The sequence below is a fragment of the Panulirus ornatus genome, chromosome 3 (genome assembly GCF_036320965.1).
Source record: "Panulirus ornatus isolate Po-2019 chromosome 3, ASM3632096v1, whole genome shotgun sequence".
Classification (NCBI taxonomy): Eukaryota; Metazoa; Arthropoda; class Malacostraca; order Decapoda; family Palinuridae; genus Panulirus; species Panulirus ornatus.
This window is the reverse complement of record NC_092226.1, coordinates 61,478,066-61,503,013: the sequence shown is the minus strand read 5'-3', so window position 1 is coordinate 61,503,013 and position 24,948 is coordinate 61,478,066. Positions and strand designations below refer to the sequence as shown.

Here is a 24,948-nt window from a genome sequence, read left to right as displayed (position 1 = left end):
AATGTTTGGTGTGAGGTGGTTTGATCGAGTAAGTAACGTAAGGGTAAGAGAGATGTGTGGAAATAAAAAGAGCGTGGTTGAGAGAGCAGAAGACGGTGTTTTGAAATGGTTTGGGCACATGGAGAGAATGAGAGAGGAAAGATTGACCAAGAGGATATATGTGTCGGAGGTGGAGGGAACGAGGAGAAGTGGGAGACCAAATTGGAGGTGGAAAGATGGAGTGAAAAAGATTTTGTGTGATCGGGGCTTGAACATGCAGGAGGGTGAAAGGAGGGCAAGGAATAGAGTGAATTGGATCGATGTGGTATACCGGGGTTGACGTGCTGTCAGTGGATTGAATCAGGGCATGTGAAGTGTCTGGGGTAAAGCATGGAAAGTTGTGTGGGGCCTGGATGTGGAAAGGGAGCTGTTGTTTCGGGCATTATTGCATGACAGCTAGAGACTGAGTATGAACGAATGGGGCCTTTGTTGTCTTTTCCTAGTGCTACCTCGCACACATGAGGGGGGAGGGGGATGGTATTCCATGTGTGGCGAGGTGGCGATGGGAATGAATAAAGGCAGACAGTGTGAATTGTGTGCATGGGTATATATGTATGTGTCTGTGTGTGTATATATATGTGTACATTGAGATGTATAGGTGTGTATATTTGCGTGTGTGGACGTGTATGTATATACATTGCGTATGGGGGTGGGTTGGGCCATTTCTTTCGTCTGTTTCCTTGCGCTACCGCGCAAACGCGAGAGACAGCGACAAAGCAAAATAAAAATAAATAATATATATATTCCTATGAGTCCACGGGGAAAATGAAACACGATAAGTTCCCAAGCATACTTTCGTGTAATAATCACATCATCAGGGGAGACACAAGAGAGAAATATAACAGTCAGTTGATATACGTCGAAGAGACGAAGCGAGGAGGTCATTTGGTAAACATGTGATAGTCCAAAACATACAACGAGCGTTCATAAACTCATCATTTTACAAATTTTATCAACAATAAAGTTATCTAATTTGTATAGACCATCACTAATATTAAGATTATAATTCTTTGTGTATTTGATAATAGAAGATTCAATGATATTTCTCTTCGTAATAGAGATAGAGCTGATAACTGAGATGGAGTTACTCCAGTCAATACAATGATCATAGTTTTTAACGTGATTAAACAAGGCATTTGATTCTTGTCCCGTTCTTATACTATATTTATTGTGCTTAAGTCTAACATAAAGATCCTTACCAGTCTGCCCAACATAAAACTTATCATGATTTCTACATGTCACTTTATAGATGCAATCAGGAGAATTTTCTGGTGAATTCCTGATTAAGATATTCTTTATAGTATTATTGTTGCTGAAGACAACATTTACATTAACGGATTCAAGCAACATGGGAAGCAAAGTAAAATCATTATTGAAAGGGAGAACTAAAAGATTCTTGGTGTCAATGGGAGGTTTGGGCTCAACTCTATAAATTGACTTGTTTGCTAACTTAAGGGATTTATTAATGAAAGATCTAGGGTACTTTAACTTAGATCCAATAGAATATATCTTCTCAAACGCATCATCAATAAACTCTGGACTGCAAATACGTAATGCCCTAAGGAACATAGACTAAAATGATGATAATTTAACTCAGTCATGTTGAGATGAGTAATAATGGATATATGAGCATACATTGGTAGGTTTTCTGTATATGCTAAACTTAAACTTGTTTCCTTGTCTATGGATCATGCAGTTATCCATAGGTAAGGAAACAAGTTGTCCTACCTCAACGATTGTTGCAGCTGTCTGGTCGACCATTTGACCAATTCCAAAACATCATTTTAAAGAAACACATTGAATTAAAGGATATTGAAATGGAATAGGCTTTTTGTACTACAAGAGAGAAGAAACGTGCCTTTCAAATGGCAATACCGACATATTGGACGAAACGGATGTTGGACTATTGCTGTACTAGATTAAGGAATGAACGCAATAGGCTACAAGTGAAACTAAATTGCAAGTTGGACCATCTTATCAAAACCAGCGACTGGACTAATAACACTAACCCTTCTTTTGTGATAAACCTATTCAATGAACAGTTAGATAGAGATTCCTTGCGTGCCTTAGGCTATGGATTAAGTTTTGTGTGCTCAAACAGGGAAGCCAGCTGTGTTGATGTCACAAAGTCTTTTTGCAATTTAGAGAAATACAGAAACTTAACTAATGATGAAATTAGTATCTGTAAGGGTTTAGTGTATGCCAGTTTGTCAAAACCAGTGGAACCTACTTGCCCTAAGAGATTTATATGAGCTATTAACATCTTAAAAAAATGATATACATATTACGAAAGCGGATAAGGCTAACGCTGTTGTGATTTTAGACAAAAGTAACTATTTATCTGAAATGAATGATCTTTTAGATGATGACACAACATATTCTAAACTCAGTAAGAAACCCCTAGAAGCAGTTAATTCCCATTTCAATAAAGAAATGAAGTTGTTGTTGAAAGGTAACATTTCTCTTATCAAAAGTTTGTCATCTTTGTCCCCTTCATTGCCATATATGTATGGACTTATCAAAACACATAAACCAAATTTTCCAGCAAGACCTATAGTGACTTCAGCAGGCTCCATCACATATGAATTGTCAAAATGGTTAGTTTCTTTATCAAGCCCTTTAGTGGGTAAGATATCAAAGTCTAATATCATGAACAATGTAGATTTAGTCAACAAGCTTAACAATATCTATGTTAATTTTGATTTGAAACTAGTTAGCTTTGATGTTTCCTCACTTTTCACAAAAGTTTCAGTTGATGACCTTTTAGAATATTTGTTTGATGTCTTGGATGATTTTTCATTTACCTGTTTCAAAGTCTGTTATCACTGAACTGATAAAATTGTAATTAAAAGACTGTGTATTTCAATTCAATGGAGATTATCATGCTCAAAAATTTGGTATGGCAATGGGTAACCATCCTTCACCTGCACTAAGTAATCTTTATATAGAATTTTTTGAAGCAATGCTAAAGGATATCTTAACTTCTAATGCAATTTGGTTTAAGTATGCAGATAATGTTCTTTGTGTTTGCCCAACAAATAGAAATTTACAAATATTTCTTCCCTTACTTAACAATTTAGTACCATCCATTAAATTTACTGTAGAAAATGAAAGTAATGGTATGTTACTATTTTCAGATTGCATGATCCATAGGCAAGGAAACAAGTTTAAGCTTACCATATACAGAAAACCCACCAATGTATGCTCATATATCCATTATTACTCATCTCAACATGACAGAATTGAATTATCATCATTTCAATCTATGTTCCTCAGGGCATTACGTATTTGCAGTCCGGAGTATATTGATGATGAGTTTGAGAAGATATATTCTATTGGATCTAGGTTGAAGTACCCTAGATCTTTCATTGATCAATCCCTTAAATTAGCAAAGAAATCATTTTATAGGGTTGAACCCAAACCTCCCATTGACACCAAGAATCTTATAGTTCTCCCTTTTGATAATAGTTTTTCTTTACGTCCCATGTTGCTTAAATCCTCTAATGTAAATGTTGTCTTCAGCAACAATGATACTATAAAGAATATCTTAATCAGGAATTCACCAGAAAATTCTCCTGGGTGCATCTATAAAGTGACAAGTAGAAATCATGATAAGTTTTATGTATACATATATATATATATATATATATATATATATATATATATATATATATATATATATATATATATATATATATATATATGTATATATATATATATATATATATATATATATATTTATCTATTTTGCTTTGTCGCTGTCTCCCACGTTAGCGAGGTACCGCAAGGAAACAGACGAAAGAATGGCCCAACCCACCCACATACACATGTATATACATACACGTCCACACACGCAAATATACAAACCACCTCACACCAAATATTGTCCTCAAACACCTCATTTCCAGCACATCCATCCTCCTGCGCACAACTCTATCCATAGCCCACGCCTCGCAACCATACAACATTGTTGGAATCACTATTCCTTCAAACATACCCATTTTTGCTTTCGGAGATAATGTTATCGACTTCCACACATTCTTCAAGGCTCCCAGGATTTTCGCGCCCTCCCCCACCCTATGATCCACTTCCGCTTCCATGGTTCCCTCCGCTGCCAGATCCACTCCTAGATATCTAAAACACTTTACTTCCTCCAGGTTTTCTCCATTCAAACTTACCTCCCAATTGACTTGACCCTCAACTCTACTGTACCTAATAACCTTGCTCTTATTCACATTTACTCTTAACTTTCTTCTTTCACACACTTTACCAAACTCAGTCACCAGCTTCTGCAGTTTCTCACATGAATCAGCCACCAGCGTTATATCATCAGCTAACAACAACTGACTCACTTCCCAAGCTCTCTAATCCCCAGCTGACTGCATACTTACCCCTCTTTCCAAAACTCTTGCATTCACCTCCCAAACAACCCCATCCATAAACAAATTAAACAACCATGGAGACATCACACACCCCTGCCGCAAACCTACATTCACTGAGAACCAATCACTTTCCTCTCTTCCTACACGTACACATGCCTTACATCCTCGATAAAAACTTTTCACTGCTTCTAACAACTTGCCTCCCACTCCATATATTCTTAGTACCTTCCACAGAGCATCTCTATCAACTCTATCATATGCCTTCTCCAGATCCATAAATGCTACATAGAAATCCATTTGCTTTTCTAAGTATTTCTAACTTACATTCTTCAAAGCAAACACCTGATCCACACATCCTCTACCACTTCTGAAACCACACTGCTCTTCCCCAATCTGATGCTCTGTACATGCCTTCACCCTCTCAATCAATACCCTCCCATATAGTTTACCAGGAATACTCAACAAACTTATACCTCTGTAATCATACACTGAGAAATACTAAATATAGCTTTCAGAGTTGGTAGGCTTCTTGTAGATTTTAAAGTATAAATGATCATATCATTAATCAACACCTCTAGAAAGGGCAATTTGCCTTTTTCCCATTCCATCTTGAATTTGATAGTAGGGTGGATGGATTTGATTCATTAAAGAAAACATCACAATCTTGGGAGGATGGCCACAAGGACCACACATCATCCACGTATCTAAACCAGACTTTCAAAATATTCCAGAAATAAGTTACTAAGAATCGGACTAAGAAGGTTTCCCATAGCAAGACCAAATTTCTTTCTAGAAAAATCAATTTAGTTGGTCTTCGCTACACTGCTTCCAGTTGCAGAATATCCTTGTCTAAGTAGTGGTGGTGGTGATGGGGTGGTGTTGGTGGTGATGGGGTGGTGGTGGTGGTGATGGGGTGGTGGTGGTGGTGATGGGGTGGTGTTGGGGAGGCAAAACTGCACTGCATGCTTGAAGTGTGTTCTAACTAGACTTAGGTACAGTGGCAACATCACTATAAGAATGTATTAATGAATCCTCACATCCTCTTTGCTTCTTGGCAGCCTTATTATTACAGTGCTGTGAAAATTTGAAGATGTTGGAGTCAGTGACCCTCTAGATATCTCACACTGAGGGTGTCCTTTATCTTGTAGTCCATCAGTTCATAATAGAATTCTTTGTTGAACTGTCCTACTTATAACAGCTGACAGTAATTGACGGTGAATGGCATCTGCCATTTACTAGACCATTAAGCAATTTTATTTAGATCTTGCGATCTTAACCTATCTTCTTCAGTTACTATGGCACTGCCGATGTTTTGTGTCATCTGCAGATCTGGACACTAGGTTATGTAGCCCCACGTCAATATCGTTAATATAAATGATGAAAAGTGCGGACTCAAGTACGTATCCCTGGGGGACTCCACTAGTGACGGGTGACCACGGTGAGGATTCACTCTTCATTACGACTCTTTACTTCCTATCACGTAACCAGGCTTCTGTCCAGTTTCCTAGGCAACCAGTAATTCTAAAAGCCCAGACTTTGTACATTGATTTAACTTGGGGGACTTTGTCGAATGCTTCCTGGAGGTTCAGAAATATATGTCTAATGCTTTTGTCTTGTTGTGGGTATTGAATAATGTATGATAAGGTTCAAGGAGTTTTGTAAGGCTGGATCTGTGCCTTATAACACCTTGCACAGTGTGTATTATTGTTCAGGTTGTGTTGTTCCGGGAAGTCAAGATTTTATCTCTAATAATCGACTCGAAAAATTTACATATAATTGACGTGAGGCTAATAGGACGGTAATTGCCGGGAGATTCGAGGCTTTTCTTTTTCTCTTTTAATAGATAGGGTGACGTCTGCTAGTCATACCCGGTCCTGTGGGACTATTCCATCCTGGAGAGATTCACTGAAAATCTGGGTTAACGTTCCGGCAATATCATTTTAATTACTCGGGGTTAGAAGCTACCAGGACCTTGGCTTTTGTCTTCAAGATATCTGTGTTAGTACTTCTCCAACTGCGACGGAAAATTCTGGTATCATGTGAGTGCTATTTACCACTGTCTCAAAATTCGTGTTGCTATGCTTTTATCGTCCACAGTGAGTTCTCTCTATCCTTGCTTACTAAGGGTCCTATCGCACTCCTTATATGTTTCTTATAACTATTATATCTTATTACAAATATAAGACTTGACTTCTGTGGCATTGTGTGTTCATGGCATGGTACCTCTGGATCATACCATGGTTCCTCTGGATCATACCATGGTTCCTCTGGACCATAACAAGGTTCCCTCGAGTCTGAAGTGTTGATATTTTATAGTGACAGTAATATGCATACTACAATAAACTTTGGAAAAAAGAAAGTGACGTGTTTCGTGCTTAGGCATGGGTGAGGGGAAGGGGTAAGAAGGCTGCAAGGGAAGTAGTTACAAAAAGCCAACAGTAACAGTTCAGTGAACCGCAGACTAAATTGCTTTGTACCCCTTCTTACCGGAGGTAGAGGAGGGAGCAAGGAGAAATGGGAGACCAAATTGGAGGTGGAAGGATGGAGTGAAAATGATTTTGAGCGATCGGGGCCTGAACAAAGAGGAGGGTGAAAGGCGTGCAAGGAACAGAGTGCATTGGAACGATGTGGTATACCAGGGTCGACGTGCTGTCAGTAGACTGAACCAGGGCATGTGAAACGTCCGGGATAAACAATGGAAATATCTGTGGTTCCTAGATACGGATAGGGAGCTGTGGTTTCGGTGCATTACACATGACAGCTAGAGATTGAGTGTGAACGAATGTTACCTTTGTTGTCTGTTTTCCTGGCTCTACCTCAGTGAAGCAGGGGGAAGCGATGCTGTTTGCGGTAGGGTGGGGTAGCGCCACAAATGGATGAAGGCAAGCAAGTATGAATATGTGCATATATGTGTATGTCTGCGTATGTGTATGCATATGTATATATATGTGCGTGTATGAGCGTTTATGTGTATATATGTGTATATGAGTGGATGGGCGGTTCCATATCTGTTTTCTATCGCTAACTCGCTGACGCGGGAAACAGCGAACAAATATCAAAATGTATATATATATATATATATATATATATATATATATATATATCTTTTTCACTCCATCTTTCCACCTCCAATTTGGTCTCCCTCTTCTCCTCGTTCCCTCCACCTCCGACACATATATCCTCTTGGTCAATCTTTCCTCACTCATTCTCTCCATGTGCCCAAACCATTTTAAAACACCCTCTTCTGCTCTCTCAACCACGCTCTTTTTATTTCCACACATCTCTCTTACCCTTACGTTACTTACTCGATCAAACCACCTCACACCACACATTTTCCTCAAACATCTCATTTCCAGCACGTCCATCCTCCTGCGCACAACTCTATCCATAGCCCACGCCTCGCAACCATACAACATTGTTGGAACCACTATTCCTTCAAACATACCCATTTTTGCTTTCCGAGATAATGTTCTCGACTTCCACACATTTTTCAAGGCTCCCAAAATTTTCGCCCCCTCCCCCACCCTATGATCCACTTCCGCTTCCATGGTTACATCCGATGACAGATCCACTCCCAGATATCTAAAACACTTCACTTCCTCCAGTTTTTCTCCATTCAAACTCACCTCCCAATTGACTTGACCCTCAACCCTACTGTACCTAATAACCTTGCTCTTATTCACATTTACTCTTAACTTTCTTCTTCCACACACTTTACCAAACCCAGTCACCAGCTTCTGCAGTTTCTCACATGAATCAGCCACCAGCGCTGTATCATCAGCGAACAACAACTGACTCACTTCCCAAGCTCTCTCATCCCCAACAGACTTCATACTTGCCCCTCTTTCCAGGACTCTTGCATTTACCTCCCTAACAACCCCATCCATAAACAAATTAAACAACCATGGAGACATCACACACCCCTGCCGCAAACCTAAATTCACTGAGAACCAATCACTTTCCTCTCTTCCTACACGTACACATGCCTTACATCCTCGATAAAAACTTTTCACTGCTTCTAACAACTTGCCTCCCACACCATATATTCTTAATACCTTCCACAGAGCATCTCTATCAACTCTATCATATGCCTTCTCCAGATCCATAAATGCTACATACAAATTCATTTGCTTTTCTAAGTATTTCTCACATACATTCTTCAAAGCAAACACCTGATCCACGCATCCTCTACCACTTCTGAAACCGCACTGCTCTTCCCCAATCTGATGCTCTGTACATGCCTTCACCCTCTCAATCAATACCCTCCCATATAATTTACCAGGAATACTCAACAAACTTATACCTCTGTAATTTGAGCACTCACTCTTATCCCCTTTGCCTTTGTACAATGGCACTATGCACGCATTCCGCCAATCCTCAGGCACCTCACCATGAGTCATACATACATTAAATAACCTTACCAACCAGTCAACAATACAGTCACCCCCTTTTTTAATAAATTCCACTGCAATACCATCCAAACCTGCTGCCTTGCCGGCTTTCATCTTCCGCAAAGCTTTTACTACCTCTTCTCTGTTTACCAAATCATTTTCCCTAACCCTCTCACTTTGCACACCACCTCGACCCAAACACCCTATATCTGCCACTCTGTCATCAGACACATTCAACAAACCTTCAAAATACTCATTCCATCTCCTTCTCACATCACCACTACTTGTTATCACCTCCCCATTTACGCCCTTCACTGAAGTTCCCATTTGCTCCCTTGTCTTACGCACTTTATTTACCTCCTTCCAGAACATCTTTTTATTCTCCCTAAAATTTACTGATAGTCTCTCACCCCAACTCTCATTTGCCCTTTTTTTCACCTCTTGCACCTTTCTCTTGACCTCCTGTCTCTTTCTTTTATACTTCTCCCACTCAATTGCATTTTTTCCCTGCAAAAATCGTCCAAATGCCTCTCTCTTCTCTTTCACTAATACTCTTACTTCTTCATCCCTGGGGATAGGGGTGAAAGAATACTTCCCACGCATTCCTCGCGTGTCGTAGAAGGCGACTAGAGGGGGCGGGAGCGGGGGGCCAGAAATCCTCCCCTCCTTGTATTTTTTAACTTTCTAAAATGGGAAACAGAAGAAGGAGTCACGCGGGGAGTGCTCATCCTCCTCGAAGGCTCAGACTGGGGTGTCTAAATGTGAGTGGATGTAACCAAGATGTGATAAAAGGAGAGATAGGTAGTATGTTTGAGGAAAGGAACCTGGATGTTTTGGCTCTGAGTGAAACGAAGCTCAAGGGTAAAGGGGAAGAGTGGTTTGGGAATGTCTTGGGAGTAAAGTCAGGGGTTAGTGAGAGGACAAGAGCAAGGGAAGGCCTAGCAGTACTCCTGAAACAGGAGTTGTGGGAGTATGTGATAGAATGTAAGAAAGTAAATTCTCGATAAATATGGGTAAAACTGAAAGTTGATAGAGAGAGATGGGTGATTATAGGTGCATATGCACCTGGGCATGAGAAGAAAGATCATGAGAGGCAAGTGTTTTGGGAGCAGCTGAATGAGTGTGTTAGTGGTTTTGATGCACGAGACCGGGTTATAGTGATGGGTGATTTGAATGCAAAGGTGAGTAATGTGGCAGTTGAGGGAATAATTGGTATATATGGGGTGTTCAGTGTTGTAAATGGTAATGGTGAAGAGCTTGTAGATTTATGTGCTGAAAAAGGACTGGTGATTGGGAATACCTGGTTTAAAAAGCGAGATATACATAAGTATACGTATGTAAGTAGGAGAGATGGCCAGAGAGCGTTATTGGATTACGTGTTAATTGACAGGCGCGCGAAAGAGAGACTTTTGGATGTTAATGTGCTGAGAGGTGCAACTGGAGGGATGTCTGATCATTATCTTGTGGAGGCTAAGGTGAAGATTTGTATGGGTTTTCAGAAAAGAAGAGTGAATGTTGGGGTGAAGAGGGTGGTGAGAGTAAGTGAGCTTGGGAAGGAGACTTGTGTGAGGAAGTACCAGGAGAGACTGAGTACAGAATGGAAAAAGGTGAGAACAATGGAAGTAAGGGGAGTGGGGGAGGAATGGGATGTATTTATGGAATCAGTGATGGATTGCGCAAAAGATGCTTGTGGCATGAGAAGAGTGGGAGGTGGGTTGATTAGAAAGGGTAGTGAGTGGTGGGATGAAGAAGTAAGATTATTAGTGAAAGAGAAGAGAGAGGCATTTGGACGATTTTTGCAGGGAAAAAATGCAATTGATTGGGATATGTATAAAAGAAAGAGACAGGAGGTCAAGAGAAAGGTGCAAGAGGTGAAAAAGAGGGCAAATGAGAGTTGGGTGTTCTGGAAGGAGGTAAATAAAGTGCGTAAGACAAGGGAGCAAATGGGAACTTCAGTGAAGGGCGCAAATGGGGAGGTGATAACAAGTAGTGGTGATGTGAGAAGGAGATGGAGTGAGTATTTTGAAGTTTTGTTGAATGTGTTTGATGATAGAGTGGCAGATATAGGGTGTCTTGGTCGAGGTGGTGTGCAAAGTGAGAGGGTTATGGAAAATGATTTGGTAAACAGAGAAGAGGTAGTAAAAGCTTTGCGGAAGATGAAAGCCGGCAAGGCAGCAGGTTTGGATGGTATTGCAGTGGAATTTATTAAAAAAGGGGGTGACTGTATTATTGACTGGTTGGTAAGGTTATTTAATGTATGTATGACTCATGGTGAGGTGCCTGAGGATTGGCGGAATGCGTGCATAGTGCCATTGTACAAAGGCTAAGGGGATAAGAGTGAGTGCTCAAATTACAGAGGTATAAGTTCGTTGAGTATTCCTGGTAAGTTATATGGGATGGTTTTGATTGAGAGGGTGAAGGCATGTACAGAGCATCAGATTGGGGAAGAGCAGTGTGGTTTCAGAAGTGGTAGAGGATGTGTGGATCAGGTGTTTGCTTTGAAGAATGTATATGAGAAATACTTAGAAAAGCAAATGGATTTGTATATAGCATTTATGGATCTGGAGAAGGCATATGATAGAGTTGATAGAGATGCTCTGTGGAAGGTAATAAGAATATATGGTGTGGGAGGCAAGTTGTTAGAAGCAGTGAAAAGTTTTTATCGAGTATGTAAGGCATGTGTACGTGTAGGAAGAGAGGAAAGTGATTGGTTCTCAGTGAATGTAGGTTTGCGGCAGGGGTGTGTGATGTCTCCATGGTTGTTCAATTTGTTTATGGATGGGGTTGTTAGGGAGGTGAATGCAAGAGTTTCGGAAAGAGGGGCAAGTATGAAGTCTGCTGGGGATGAGAGAGCTTGGGAAGTGAGTCAGTTGCTGTTCGCTGATGATACAGCGCTGGTGGCTGATTCATGTGAGAAACTGCAGAAGGTGGTGACTGAGTTTGGTAAAGTGTGTGAAAGAAGAAAGTTAAGAGTAAATGTGAATAAGAGCAAGGTTATTAGGTACAGTAGGGTTGAGGGTCAAGTCAATTGGGAGGTAAGTTTGAACGGAGAAAAACTGGAGGTAGTAAAGTGTTTTAGATATCTGGGAGTGGATCTAGCAGCGGATGGAACCATGGAAGCGGAAGTGAATCATAGGGTGGGGGAGCGGGCCAAAATACTGGGATCCTTGAAGAATGTGTGGAAGTCGAGAACATTATCTCGGAAAGGAAAAATGAGTATGTTTGAAGGAATAGTAGTTCCAACAATGTTTTATGGTTGCGAGGCGTGGGCTATGGATAGAGTTGTGCGCAGGAGGGTGGATGGGATGGAAATGAGATGTTTGATGGCAATGTGTGGTGTGAGGTGGTTTGATCGAGTAAGTAATGTAAGGGTAAGAGAGATGTGTGGAAATAAAAAGAGCGTGGTTGAGAGAGCAGAAGAGGGTGTTTTAAAATGGTTTGGGCACATGGAGAGAATGAGTGAGGAAAGATTGACCAAGAGGATATATGTGTCGGAGGTGGAGGGAACGAGGAGAAGTGGGAGACCAAATTGGAGGTGGAAAGATGTAGTGAAAAAGATTTTGTGTGATCGGGGCCTGAACATGCAGGAGGGTGCAAGGAGGGCAAGGAATAGAGTGAATTGGATCGATGTGGTATACCGGGGTTGACGTGCTGTCAGTGGATTGAATCAGGGCATGTGAAGCGTCTGGGGTAAACCAGGGAAAGTTGTGTGTGGCCTGGATTTGGAAAGGGAGCTGTGGTTTCGGGCATTATTGTATGACAGCTAGAGACTGAGTGTGAACGAATGGGGCCTTTGGTGTCTTTTCCTAGCGCTACCTCGCACACATGAGGGGGGAGGGGGGTGGTATTCCATTTGTGGCGTGGTGGCGATGGGAATGAATAGGGGCAGACAGTGTGAATTGTGTTGCTGGGTATATATGTATGTGTCTGTGTGTGTGTATATATGTGTATATTGAGATGTATAGGTATGTATATTTGCGTGTGTGGGCGTGTGTGTGTGTACATTGTGTATGGGGGTGGGTTAGGCCATTTCTTTCGTCTGTTTCCTTGCGCTACCTCGTAAACGCGGGAGACAGCGACAAAGCAAAATAAAGAAAATATATATATATATATATATATATATATATATATATATATATATATATATATATATATATATATATATATATATATATATATATATATTCTCTTGCTATTTCCCGAAGGTCATTTCCTTATAGTCATCTTCCTTTTCTTTATTTCCATTCTATATTATTTCGACAATGCAATATTCATATGAAAATATAAGGCCGTAAAGATATCGAGCATTCTTTATCTTTGATTTGATTTTCTTTATCAAAATACCGAAGCTCATGTGTTCTCAAGTAATTCATCCAAGTTACCTTAATTAGTGTGTTACCTTAACTGATATGTAATGAAAGAATTCCTTCATAAGTGAACGTGGAGTTAAAACGATCGTGTCCCGTCGTTAGCAGGAAATTACATAAGATTTATGAGCACGTTACCAGTCGTTACCCCCCGGTGGCAAGTGCGGGGGGGAGATACGAGGTCATTCTCTGCCACATGATACAGGGTCACCTATTGTCCTCCCTGACCTCTGAGGTATTCACTTCCACCTCCAAAACACATCATTTTACACGTGCTATATCCAGGTCTTGTGCGAGGTCGAGGTGCGACCGCTGACACCTCTCTCTCTCTCTCTCTCTCTCTCTCTCTCTCTCTCTCTCTCTCTCTCTCTCTCTCTCTCTCTCTCCACGTTGCTTGCCCACAATGGTTCACACAACCCGGATTCATTCAGCCGTACGGAGTCGCCTGTACGGGTTACGTTGTGGGGGGATGAGGGACGGGGACGTTATGGGTTGAAGACAATGCGATAATTAAAGGAAAAGTTTATGAATAGGTGGAGTTAAGGTCATTAGTAAGTGGGGTCAAGGTCATTGGTACACGGGGTTCAAGTTATGAGTACATCAGGTCAAAGGCATTAGTACGTGGGTTCAAGGTCTTGAGTACGTGGGGTCAGGATCATAAGTACGTGGTATCAAGGTCATTAGTAAGTGGGGTCAAAGGTCATTGGTACACGGGGTTAAAGTTATGAGTACATCTGGTCAAAGTCATTAGTACGTGGGTTCAAGGTTTTGAGTACGTGGGGTCAGGATCATAAGTACGTGGTATCAAGGTCATTAGTAAGTGGGGTCAAGGTCATTGGCACACGGGGTTAAAGTTATGAGTACATCTGGTCAAAGGCATTAGTACGTGGGTTCAAGGTCTTGAGTACGTGGGTTCAGGGTCATAAGTACGTGGTATCAAGGTCATCAGTTAGTGGGGTCAAGGTCATAAGGGGGTGAAGTCAAGGCTGTAAGCAGACTGGGCGTAGGCCATTGGTAGACAAGGCTAAGGTCATTTTAGTTAGTGGGGTCAAGATCACTATTAAGGAGGTGTTATGGTCATTAGTCGGTGTGATGGGTGGGTGTCGTTGGTTTGTTTATCAATAAGGCATTTTGTCTTTATCTCTTCTAATGCTCTGGCTGACATGGCACGGACACAAGCTTGCCCCTAACTATCCGATATTTCTTCAAAAGTTAAAGATATTCTTTTCTTAAAGGTCAGGGGATTAATCTTTTTAGGTATTTGTACAGTTGACTTGTGGGAAGGAACAGGTTTTAAAGAGGCGCTGAAGACACTGAATGAAGTGAGATACACAGCTTCGTTGTGAGAGGATACATGTAAACATCATAATGGCTAAGCCTCGTATAGCTGGATCCCACACAGAAACAATGGGAGGAAGTAACCAGTCACGTGTCACAGAATCAGGACTTGGGAGCTGAGACACACGTAGACGGATCACGAGAGGTGTTGTAAATAATACCTGTAGAACAGAGGAACAGAGGCAACAACACGAGGAACGGAGAGGGTTGGTTGAGTTAATTTGGCAAACGACTTTTAATTTACTCTGGTCAAGAGAGAGTTGGAAAAAGAATATGAGGGAGGAAACTCCATACTGGGGAGCATAACGGAGGCAACAACATACTGGAGAGTAAGAGGGAGGAAACTCCATACTTGGGAGTGTGAGGGAGGAAACTCCTTACTGGGGAGTATGAGGGAGGAAACTCCTTACTGGGGAGTATGAGGAAGGAAACACCATACCCAGGGAGGTAATTCCATACTGGGGATTATGAGGAAGGCCTATGTATACATAAAACAACTATGCAAAAGAATATAATATCATGACAATATAACAACACCCAAAGCTTGTGAGGGACATGTAATGAGTGTGTGAGGTGAGCCGGGACAGAGTCAGGAGGATACAATTATGCCCAACATGTAAGTTACTACAGGGTTGGACTCTAGTGTTCTGAAGCACAATAGAAGAAAACGAGTGACATTTAGAGAAAGGTGTTAGTTATTTTCTTGTCTTCTAATCTTTTATTTATTAATCTATTTCACCGAATATGCAAACCGGGTTACTGATTCCACATTCCCAGAGGCTGCACAGAAAATTTCTGTATAGGTCTGTATTATCAGTCTGTCTGTCTTAGACTATTTGATCTTTTTATTTTCTACATATATCTTTCTAGCTGTTAATGCCAAAGTTTTCTTCGCATTGATTTCTTTTGTCAGGTTTTGCTCGTCTGTCTGTGTAGACCTGCTGGTCTCCCCTACCAAATATATTTCTTTTTATATAGGAACTTTCTGTTTGATCTGCTTGTTTCTGTGCGTGACTTTCTATCTGCATGGATTTCCGTCAACTTCTCTGTCTGTCTGTCTGTCTGTCATATATCTGTCACTGTGTCTGTATGTCCTCAGGCTTATACGAGAGTGCAGGTTGGCTTTGCGTCCGTCAGAGTTTAAGAAGGTGACGGTGTACACCTCTGGTGATGCAGACATTGTGTGTTGAGTTGGTCGGTGTTTTGATTGCATGATGTAGTGTTGCATGTTTGTTGTTGTTTGCGTAGGTGTCGTGGTGCTGTGTTGTGGCTGTCAGGCCATCTGGAGAGGAATTTCCTACTGTGGTCTGCAGGAGGTCGTGGGTGGCCATGAAAGATGAGACTGAAGAAGGTTGTAGAAAGAACCGCTTCGTAGGCGACTCCATTGTAGAGCTTAAGGAATGACTCTGGCTTGGCGTCCACCGTGAAGTTGTCTGGCGTCAAGTATCTTCTGTGTGAAGATGTATCGATGGACTATAACGAAAGCTTTGGTTGAGAAGTCTACAACTAATGCTATGCGTTTGGGGGCGGAGAGAGAGAGAGAGAGAGAGAGAGAGAGAGAGAGAGAGAGAGAGAGAGAGAGAGAGAGAGAGAGAGAGAGAGAGAGAGAGAGAGAGAGAGAGAGAGAGAGAGAGAGAGAGAGAGAGAGAGAGAGAGAGAGAGAGAGAGAGAGAGGGGGGGGGGGTTGGCTTTGGTTGGATGGAACCATCCTGGATGTGACTGATTTTCTACTTTTGCCAAAAAAAAGGGGCATTTCATTGTGCACTCCCACCCACCCACTATGGCAGGTTATAGTGAGTGGTCATGGTTTCAGCATGCTAACGCTCGTCATTATCTACACGTAACACTAACTCAGGGTGTGAGCTGAGTGGAGGGTTTTTTGGGAGGAACATGGGAATAGTTATATCAAAGAGGTTGATTTCCCAGGGGGTTAGGGTAGCGCCAGTGTTGTCTCCCGTGGTCAGGTTCATGAATACCAGACATTCTGAGGCCATTCCTAGTTGTAGTGACCCATCTCGAGAAGAACGTCTGAAAGGCTTCTTGACATGGACTGAGGTGAGTTTGCCTGAGCATCCGGACCCCAATAAGAAGATTTTATTCCCTTTCTGATACTACGAAGAATTAATTTTCTCTTCCCCATGTTAAGAGTCTTCGTTATTTTAGGGCAGCCAAGAATGATTACGTAGCTTGATTCTGTATTCTTTCAAGCCTTCCAGGTCTTCTCTCGGGCGCTAGAGCAGAGGCATAGAGGGTGTAAGCTATGTGCATCATCTTAATAACTGTACTGGCATTGACCCCAGACTGAAGGTTGGGGTCAACTACAACTTTGAGTACCTTAAACTTCTCTTCCTTGATGGTTAGGTGTAGTTACAACATCTCCAAATGGTGGTACCTCCAATCTAAGATACCTGCACCAGTTCACATGATCAGTCTGAGACACTTTATTTAACCGAATCTCTCTGATGTCTTCCTTCTTTTAGGGTAGGTCTGTTGAGGATTTTGGGCAGAGATGACAAGACCTAACCTTTCACTGGTGTTTGTTGCATGGTTGAGTACAGTGAACGTATTCTTATACACAGAGGTGTTGATATCGTCAGCATAGGTGAGTATATGGTGTTAGGTAACTGTACACATTGACTGAGGAATGGTATTAATCAGAACACTGAACAGGATGGGGCTAAGTACAACATCCTGCGGAATACCAAGTCCAAATTGTTTTATTTCACTTCTGTGTCCCTGAAACAAAACAGATGACTTTCTGTTAGACAGGTAAATAGAGATCAATCATAAAAGCCAGCCGCCTAAACCCATTTTAGCATGTTCCTGCAAGATTATGTGTGACGACTGACAGCGTCAAAAGCAACTCTAAGGTCAAGGGAGGTGGCTTAATTGTACTCTGTATGGAGAGTTAAAAAGGTGGTGATCCAGTGTTGCACATTCTTTTTGTGCATAAAACCATACAGACTTGGAGACTTATGTTCTCTAGTTCTATGTAGAAGACGACCGAGTACCATCCTTTCAAAGGTTTTTACATAAACAACTCGTCAAGGATATAGGTCTAAAGGCATCAGGTTGTTGTGGTTTGGGTACTGGAATGATAAGGCTCATTATCCAGTAGGTAGGAAGCAATCCTGTCACAGAGTTCATGTTATACAGCGCGAGAAAAGTATTGCGTCATTAGTCTTCATCATTTTCTTCAGGGGAGTTGCCCAGCGCACACGTGTCATAGTCGTTTCTTTAGTCATTTTATCTTGTCCCGTCGTTTCTATTCGTGTTGTGCTTCAGTCATGCAGTTGTCGTAACGTATCCCAAACTCTGGAATCGAGCTGGAGCTGGTTGGATATTGTGATCAGAGTGCAAGTTAATTCCTTTTTACATATACAACACAATACAATATTAGCTGCTTCTTGCAGTGCCTTGTGTTTGTTGTCTGTCCTTCTGCTGAAATGTGGCGCTCCTGTTGTGGGAAGGGCCACGTGTTACTGACTGTTGAATGATTTCTTTACCGAACGTCAATAAAGATGCCTCGTAAGTTCGGATAACTTTATGTTTGTGGGCTGGTGACTTTTGCATCACAGAAGTGTGTCATGACCCGAATCAACTGGAAAGCCTACAATCTTTGTTTTGGTTGAAGGTGAGGACCAAGACAAGAGATGGTTTCCACACATATACTGTAGTGCTTGTGTAACAAACTTTCCCACTTGGTTGAATCGTTAAAGTCGATCGATGCCTTTTGCCGCGTCCATGATATGTAGGAAGCCGATACATCACGTCAGTGAAACGTGCTTCTGCCTTTTGTCTCCAGTCCAGCAAGGTAGATCCTGGACCATAAGCAATACGAATATACCATCTGCTATGTGCCCGGTACCCACAGTGAAGAACCTCCCATTCTGGAACCTCCAGACTCATTTTCACTTGAATCAGGGGAAGAACAGAAGGATGTAATTTGTGAAATATGTGAGCCATCAACATCAAGTGATCCTGATTTCGCGTGACGTCTGCTGAACCACACAGGATCACGCAGCTTGAATTAAACGACCTCGTCAGAGATGTGGAACTGTCGCAGAGTATGGCAGAACTGTTGCTCGAGACTGCAAAAGTGGAATTTCCTGGATCAAAATGTGAAAGTGTTTGTGTTCCATTCCTGCCAGAAATATTTCGCTCCATTCTTTAAGTTGGAAGGTAACCTCGTCGCCTGCAACATTGTAAATGGTCTGACGGCAGCCCTCAGCATTGATCATAACCCTGGGAACTACAGACTTTTCATAGACTTGTCGAAGTTGAGTGTAAAAGTTGATGTGGTGAATGAAGGCAACGTGTGTCGTCAATACCAGTTGGTCCCACAATCCATATGAAGGAGTCATATGATAACTTATCCTTTGATCTGTATAAACTACAAGAAATACCAATGACAGCTTTGTGGCGACTTGGAGCTTGTTGTTATCTTTCCTGGACTACGGCTGAACTATGCAATGTTTTGCTTGTTTCCTGTGTGAATGGGACAGTCGAGCAAAGACTTTCCTTTACAACAAGAGGTACTGGGCTTCCAGACAGTCGCTGGAACCAGAACAGAGAACGCTCAGCACCAGCCGCTGGCAGAATCCAGCAAGATTTTGCTATCTCCTCTGCACCTCAAACTGGACCTCATGAAGAACTTCGTTAAGGCTATGGACGTAACTGGGTCAACGCTTAGCTTCCTCGGTGGGATATTCCCAAGGCTCAGTGAGGCGAAGATGAAGAAGTGTTTTCGTCGTTCCACAGATCTGCGAGCTCTTCAGGGAATGCTCTCTGAATGGTAACAACCAAATTTCCAGGAATATCAATGAAGACAACTACAAGTAACTTGTGGAAAACCTGCTGTTATCCTCTCAGAAAATACTGTCGGTAAATGGGCTACAGAATGTCTTTAAAGAAACATTTTCTTCTCTCTCACCTTTTTTTTCTGATTAACTACGCGCAGTGAGCAATGAGCACAGCGAACATTTCCATCGCGATATCTCGAGGAAAAGGAACGATAACTGGGCAAATGAAGTTGAGCGATGTTAACGGACTATTGCTGAACAGTACCGAGAGATGCCCCAGGACTCGAACACAAACGACACGCGAAAAAGCGTTGAGTTTAACCAAGGTAAGCCAGCGACCACACCCTCTGTCACCAGTACAGTGGGTAGTACATGTAAAACGTGAGACAGTAAATTTTTACTGGATATCGTAGCCAGTCGAGCGTTTCCATGGTAATATTCGTGATCATCGTCCCAGAAGCCATATAGGGAAACGTACATCATCTGGGAAACATGATATGACTCAAGATTTGTTGATCAGTATTATGGACCTCTGGTGGCTAGCGGAGGGTCCTGGTCCAGGACACTCACTCCTCTAAAGTTGCCTCACCGCCCTGTTTCCCGCTCCTATCTCCCCGTCCCCATTTCCCTTCCCTATCACCCTGTCCCTATCTCCCCTCTGTATCTCCTCTCTGCCTGCCACACAGTCTTCAGTAAGGTTATGGCCGTCTGGTGACCAGAGGATGGTGCTGGTCCAGAACATTCGTGCCTCTAATGTTGTCGTCGTCTCAAACATTATCACACAGTTTCCCTCACGTCAGGGGAGTGAGACACTTGGGAACTGAATTACTCTCTAGCACAGTCGGTCCCAAATTCAGGGCCATGGTCCCCTGGTGGGACTCTTGCTATTTGAAGGGGGCCATAGTATTGAACACCACTAAGTGAGCCGAGAGTTGAGGTAGGGGTAACCACGAGGTAGAGGGGGTTGTAGATCAGCCACAACGACCCAGCAAATGGCAGCTGGCTTGAGAGGTTGGCTGTGTTCGACTGTGGCCTTAGTCGCAACCGCCCGTCCTTACAAATATCGACTTCACATGAAGCCAACCTTACTTAGTATGTTAGGAAATTATAAAAGGTTTACTGATATGGAAGAGATAGGAGCCTAATCCTCGGTATTGTATCACAAAGTTAAAAATGTATAAGTAAACAGTTCAGTATAACGTTACAGTCTCTCGTCGGCTGGAGTGAGCATTACATGTCTATGCGTCGCCTGCTTGGCCTAAGCACCGTTTTTCTTTGTTCCTCATATCACATCATCCTCCATAGTGACACCATGATAACAAATGAAAGGTAAATACTATGGAAGAACACATATACATGGCCCTACAACGGACTGAGTAAATATAATCTTGGGAACATATAATTCTTGCTGATGCTATTACGAGAATGTGACTTTGTGAATCTGGCATCGTTGCTCAGCATCAGGTCCCCTGAGTCCTGACCTTCATCTAACTCACGGAATTTAATCATGGCAAGAAATTTTTATGAACCTACACCACTACACTACTTTAAGGCTACTTTGCTTGAACTGTGCAATCTGAAAATGATTATGGTGAAAAGTGAGGTGATTATATCAATCATTTTGACCATTATTGATATAGGCTACCTACACATATTCCCTGATGAATAGAATAACTTCATCTATATTAGAGGATTTTCCACTGTGATGTGGTATTTAGTGAGCGCTAGAATATCTTTTTCCTTTTATGTTAATACACTAATTTTGCCAACAAAAATACCGGTAGTCATTGTAATTTAAAGCATTGAACATCTTGATTATTCTTTATGACTGTGTGCCTTGAAAATTTTGATCATGATTTCATTATGATTATAATTGATCTCTGGTTGGAAATGAACAAATGTGAGTCGGCTTTTCTTTTGCAGGTCCTGCACCTACAGCAACAATCAACTAACGATGGCTTCTAAGAAGATACGGAACTGTGGACAACTAACTGGATCTACAAGCATCACAAAGTAAGAAGTTATATAACCTCAGCGCCTGATTTGCTACGAAGTACCATCGGCTGAATCACTGTGGCCCAGTGAGCTTAAATTTCACCTGGAGTCTAATCATCCTAAACATGTCGAAAATTACCGTTCATTCCTTGATGGACAGCAACAGCTGAGGAGGCAGTGTCTTGGTGATGGCTCCATCCATCAGCCAAATGCTGCAGGAGTGGAGGCGTCATTTCTTGTCTCCCCAAAAACAGCAAAGAAAAAGAAGCTCCACACAATCGGTGAGGAGTTAGTGTGACCTCCAGGCATGACCATGGTCAAGCTTGTTTCTGGGTGAGAATGATACTGAAAAATTGAATGTCATGTTTCTTCCAAGTAACAATGTCCATTGCAGAATATGTCACATCTCCATTACTGTTAAAGAGTAAGTCATCTAGAACATTAAAGACGCCTGTTCATCAAACATTCAACTTGATGAATCTACCGATGTCCACTGGACCCGTTCACGACTTATGGCGGTCGTCAGATATGTTTATGGTGAAGCATGAAGAAGGAATTCCTGTTTTGAGATAACCTTAAGATATGAACCAAAGGTGAAGATGTAGTGCAGGAACTTACTGAGTTCTCTGAAGCTGAAGATTTTGATCAGCTCATTCTCTGTAGGATATGCACGATTGGGGCCCCAGCTATGCTCAGTTCTGAGCCGGGCTCTGTTGTCCGTGTTTTACAAAGCTCTCCAACTGCTGCCTCTCTTCGTCTCATGATTCATGGGCAAGACCTTGCTTGTACAACACTACCCTCACCACTCTTGGAAACCCTGAGTACCGTTATTAAGGCAGTGGACTCTGTGGAAGGTAGTGCTCTCAACACGCACCTTTACAAGAAACTCTGCCACGATATGGGCTCACTTCATCAAACCCTCCTCCTCCACACTGCAGTTCGTTGGCTGTCTGAAGGCAGTGTCGTCCGACATGTACTTGCTCTTCCTCATGATCAAGAACCATTTGGATTTGCTCTCAGCATGGTCTGCGGATGGCTGAGAAATACGACTAACCTCTCATGTAGACATGCTTGAACAACTGAATTCACTGACTTGGAATTACAGGGAAAAGGAACCTTGATAATTGGTTCTGTGGGTACAATTAAAGCCTTCACTCATAAGATGAAAAACTGGGGGGCACAAAATCGGCCTTGGGAACTTCTCAATGCTGGAGACCACGTCGTAATCATAAAGTAACGCCACATTGCTACGCAGACTTGGAAAATAACATTAAAAGTTGCTTCCCAATAATCCTGAGTCAAACATCTCGGCCACTTAGGGACCCATTCACCGCTACAGTGACATTCACGTCTGATGACAGTTATGCTGCTCAGACAGAGCTTCTGAGTCTTCAGTAAGATTCAGGCGCCAAGATTAAGTGTTTGAAGCTGAATTCTTCACAGTGTTTTGCCGATCAATGGCAGCTAGCTATCTAGCCATCATACTCCCCCTCCCCTCCCTTCCCTTTTCCGTTACTTTCCCCCCCCCCAAAAAAAAAAAGATCATAGAAGGGGGCAAATACACGCCGGAAGACATTGGCTTAAGACAGCCAACGAACTGCAGTGTGGAGGAGGAGAGTTTCTTGAAGTGAGCCCATATCGTGACAGAGTTTCTTGTAAAGGCGCGTGTTGAAAGCACTGCCTTCCACAGAGTTCACTGCCTTAATAACGGTACTCAGGGTTTCCAAGAGTGGTGAGGGTAGTGTTGTATAAGCAAGGTCTTGCCCATGAATCATGAGACGAAGAGAGGCAGCAGTTGGAGAGCTTTGTAAAACACGGACAACAGAGCCCGGCTCAGAACTGAGCATAGCTGGGGCCCCAGTCGTGCATATCCTACAGAGACTGAGGTAATCAAGATCTTCAGCTTCAGAGAACTCAGTAAGTTCCTGCACTACATCTTCACCTTTGGTTCATATCTTAAGGTTATCTCAAAACAGGAATTCCTTCTTCAAGCTTCACCATAAACATATCTGACGACCACCATAAGTGGTGAACGGGTCCAGTGGACATCGGTAGATTCATCAAGTTGAATGTTTGATGAACAGGCGTCTTTAATGTTCTAGATGACTTACTCTTTAACAGTAATGGAGATGTGACATATTCTGCAATGGACATTGTTACTTGGAAGAAACATGACATTCAATTTTTCAGTATCATTCTCACCCAGAAACAAGCTTGACCATGGTCATGCCTGGAGGTCACACTAACTCCTCACCGATTGTGTGGAGCTTCTTTTTCTTTGCTGTTTTTGGGGAGACAAGAAATGACGCCTCCACTCCTGCAGCATTTGGCTGATGGATGGAGCCATCACCAAGACACTCCCTCCTCAGCTGTTGTTGCTGTCCATCAAGGAATGAACGGTAATTTTCGACATGTTTAGGATGATTAGACTCCAGGTGAAATTTAAGCTCACTGGGCCACAGTGATTCAGCCGATGGTACTTCGTAGCAAATCAGTCGCTGAGGTTATATAACTTCTTACTTTGTGATGCTTGTAAACCCAGTTAGTTGTCCACAGTTCCGTATCTTCTTAGAAGCCATCGTTTGTTGATTGTTGCTGTAGGTGCAGGACCTGCAAAAGAGAAGCCAACTCAAATTTGTTCATTTCCAACCTGAGATCATTTATAATCATAATGAAATCATGATCAAAATTTTCAAGGCACACAATCATAGAAAATAGTCAAGATGTTCAATCATTTTGATTATGATGACTACAAGTATATTTGTAGACAAAAGTATTGCATTAGGACACAAAAACTTATTTAAGCTCTCGCCAAACACCAGATCATGAAAGGAAATTCTTCTGATATTGATGAAGTTAACCTAGTCATAATGGAAAATTGTGTGGGTAGCCTATGAAAATAATGGTCAAAATAATCGATGTAATCACCTCACTTTTCACCATGATCTTCTCAGTTTGCATAGTTCAAGCAAAGTAGCCTTAAAGTAGTGTAGTGGTGTAGGTTCATAAAAATTTCTTATCATGATCAAATTCCGTGAGTTAGATGAAGGTCAGGACTCAGGGGACCTGATGCTGAGCAACGATGCCAGATTCACAAAGTCACATTCTCGTAATAGCATCAGCAAGAATTATATGTTCCCCAGATTATATTTACCCAGTCCCTTGTAGGGCCATGTATATGTGTTCTTCCATAGGATTTACCTTTCATTTGTTATCATGGTGTCACTGTGGAGGAGCATGTGATATGTGATATGAGCAGGCGACGCATGGACCTGCAATGCTCACTCCAGCCGACGAGAGACTGTAACGTTATACTGAACTGTTTACTTATACATTTTTAACTGTGTGATACAATACCGAGGATTAGGCTCCTATCTCTTCCATATCAGTAAACCTTTTATAATTTCCTAACATACTAAGTAAGGTCGGTTTCATGTGAAGTCGATATTTGTAAGGACGGGCGGTTGCGACTGAGGCCACAGTCGAACAGAGCCAATCTCTCAAGCCAGCTGCCATTTGCTGGGTCGTTGTGGCTGATCTACAACCCCCTCTACCTCCTGGTTACCCCTACCTCAACTCTCGGCTCACTTAGTGGTGTTCAATACTATGGCCCCCTTCAAATAGCAAGAGTCCC

At 42.1% G+C, this 24,948-nt stretch overlaps 1 protein-coding gene and 1 pseudogene across 1 annotated transcript; one reads left to right on the top strand and one right to left on the bottom strand.

The window, feature by feature from the left end:
* Positions 1 to 22,212: 22,212 nt before the first annotated feature.
* LOC139759548 (protein FAM200C-like) lies at positions 22,213 to 22,790 on the top strand (annotated as a pseudogene).
* Positions 22,791 to 22,894: 104 nt separating this feature from the next.
* LOC139759544 (protein FAM200C-like) lies at positions 22,895 to 23,468 on the bottom strand. The gene is made up of 2 exons (XM_071681786.1): positions 23,426 to 23,468; positions 22,895 to 23,256 (listed from the first exon to the last, which is right to left on the bottom strand). The coding sequence occupies exons 1-2, from the start codon at positions 23,466 to 23,468 to the stop codon at positions 22,895 to 22,897; spliced, it is 405 nt and encodes a 134-aa protein (XP_071537887.1).
* Between the last annotated feature and the right edge of the window lie 1,480 nt (positions 23,469 to 24,948).

Bases quoted from the DNA above. Each gene is read 5' to 3' on its own strand.
- LOC139759544 (XM_071681786.1), bottom strand. From the start codon at position 23,468: ATGTCCATTGCAGAATATGTCACATCTCCATTACTGTTAAAGA. The intron at 23,257-23,425 runs GTAAGTCATCTA...TATGAACCAAAG, and splicing joins ATCTCCATTACTGTTAAAGA to GTGAAGATGTAGTGCAGGAA.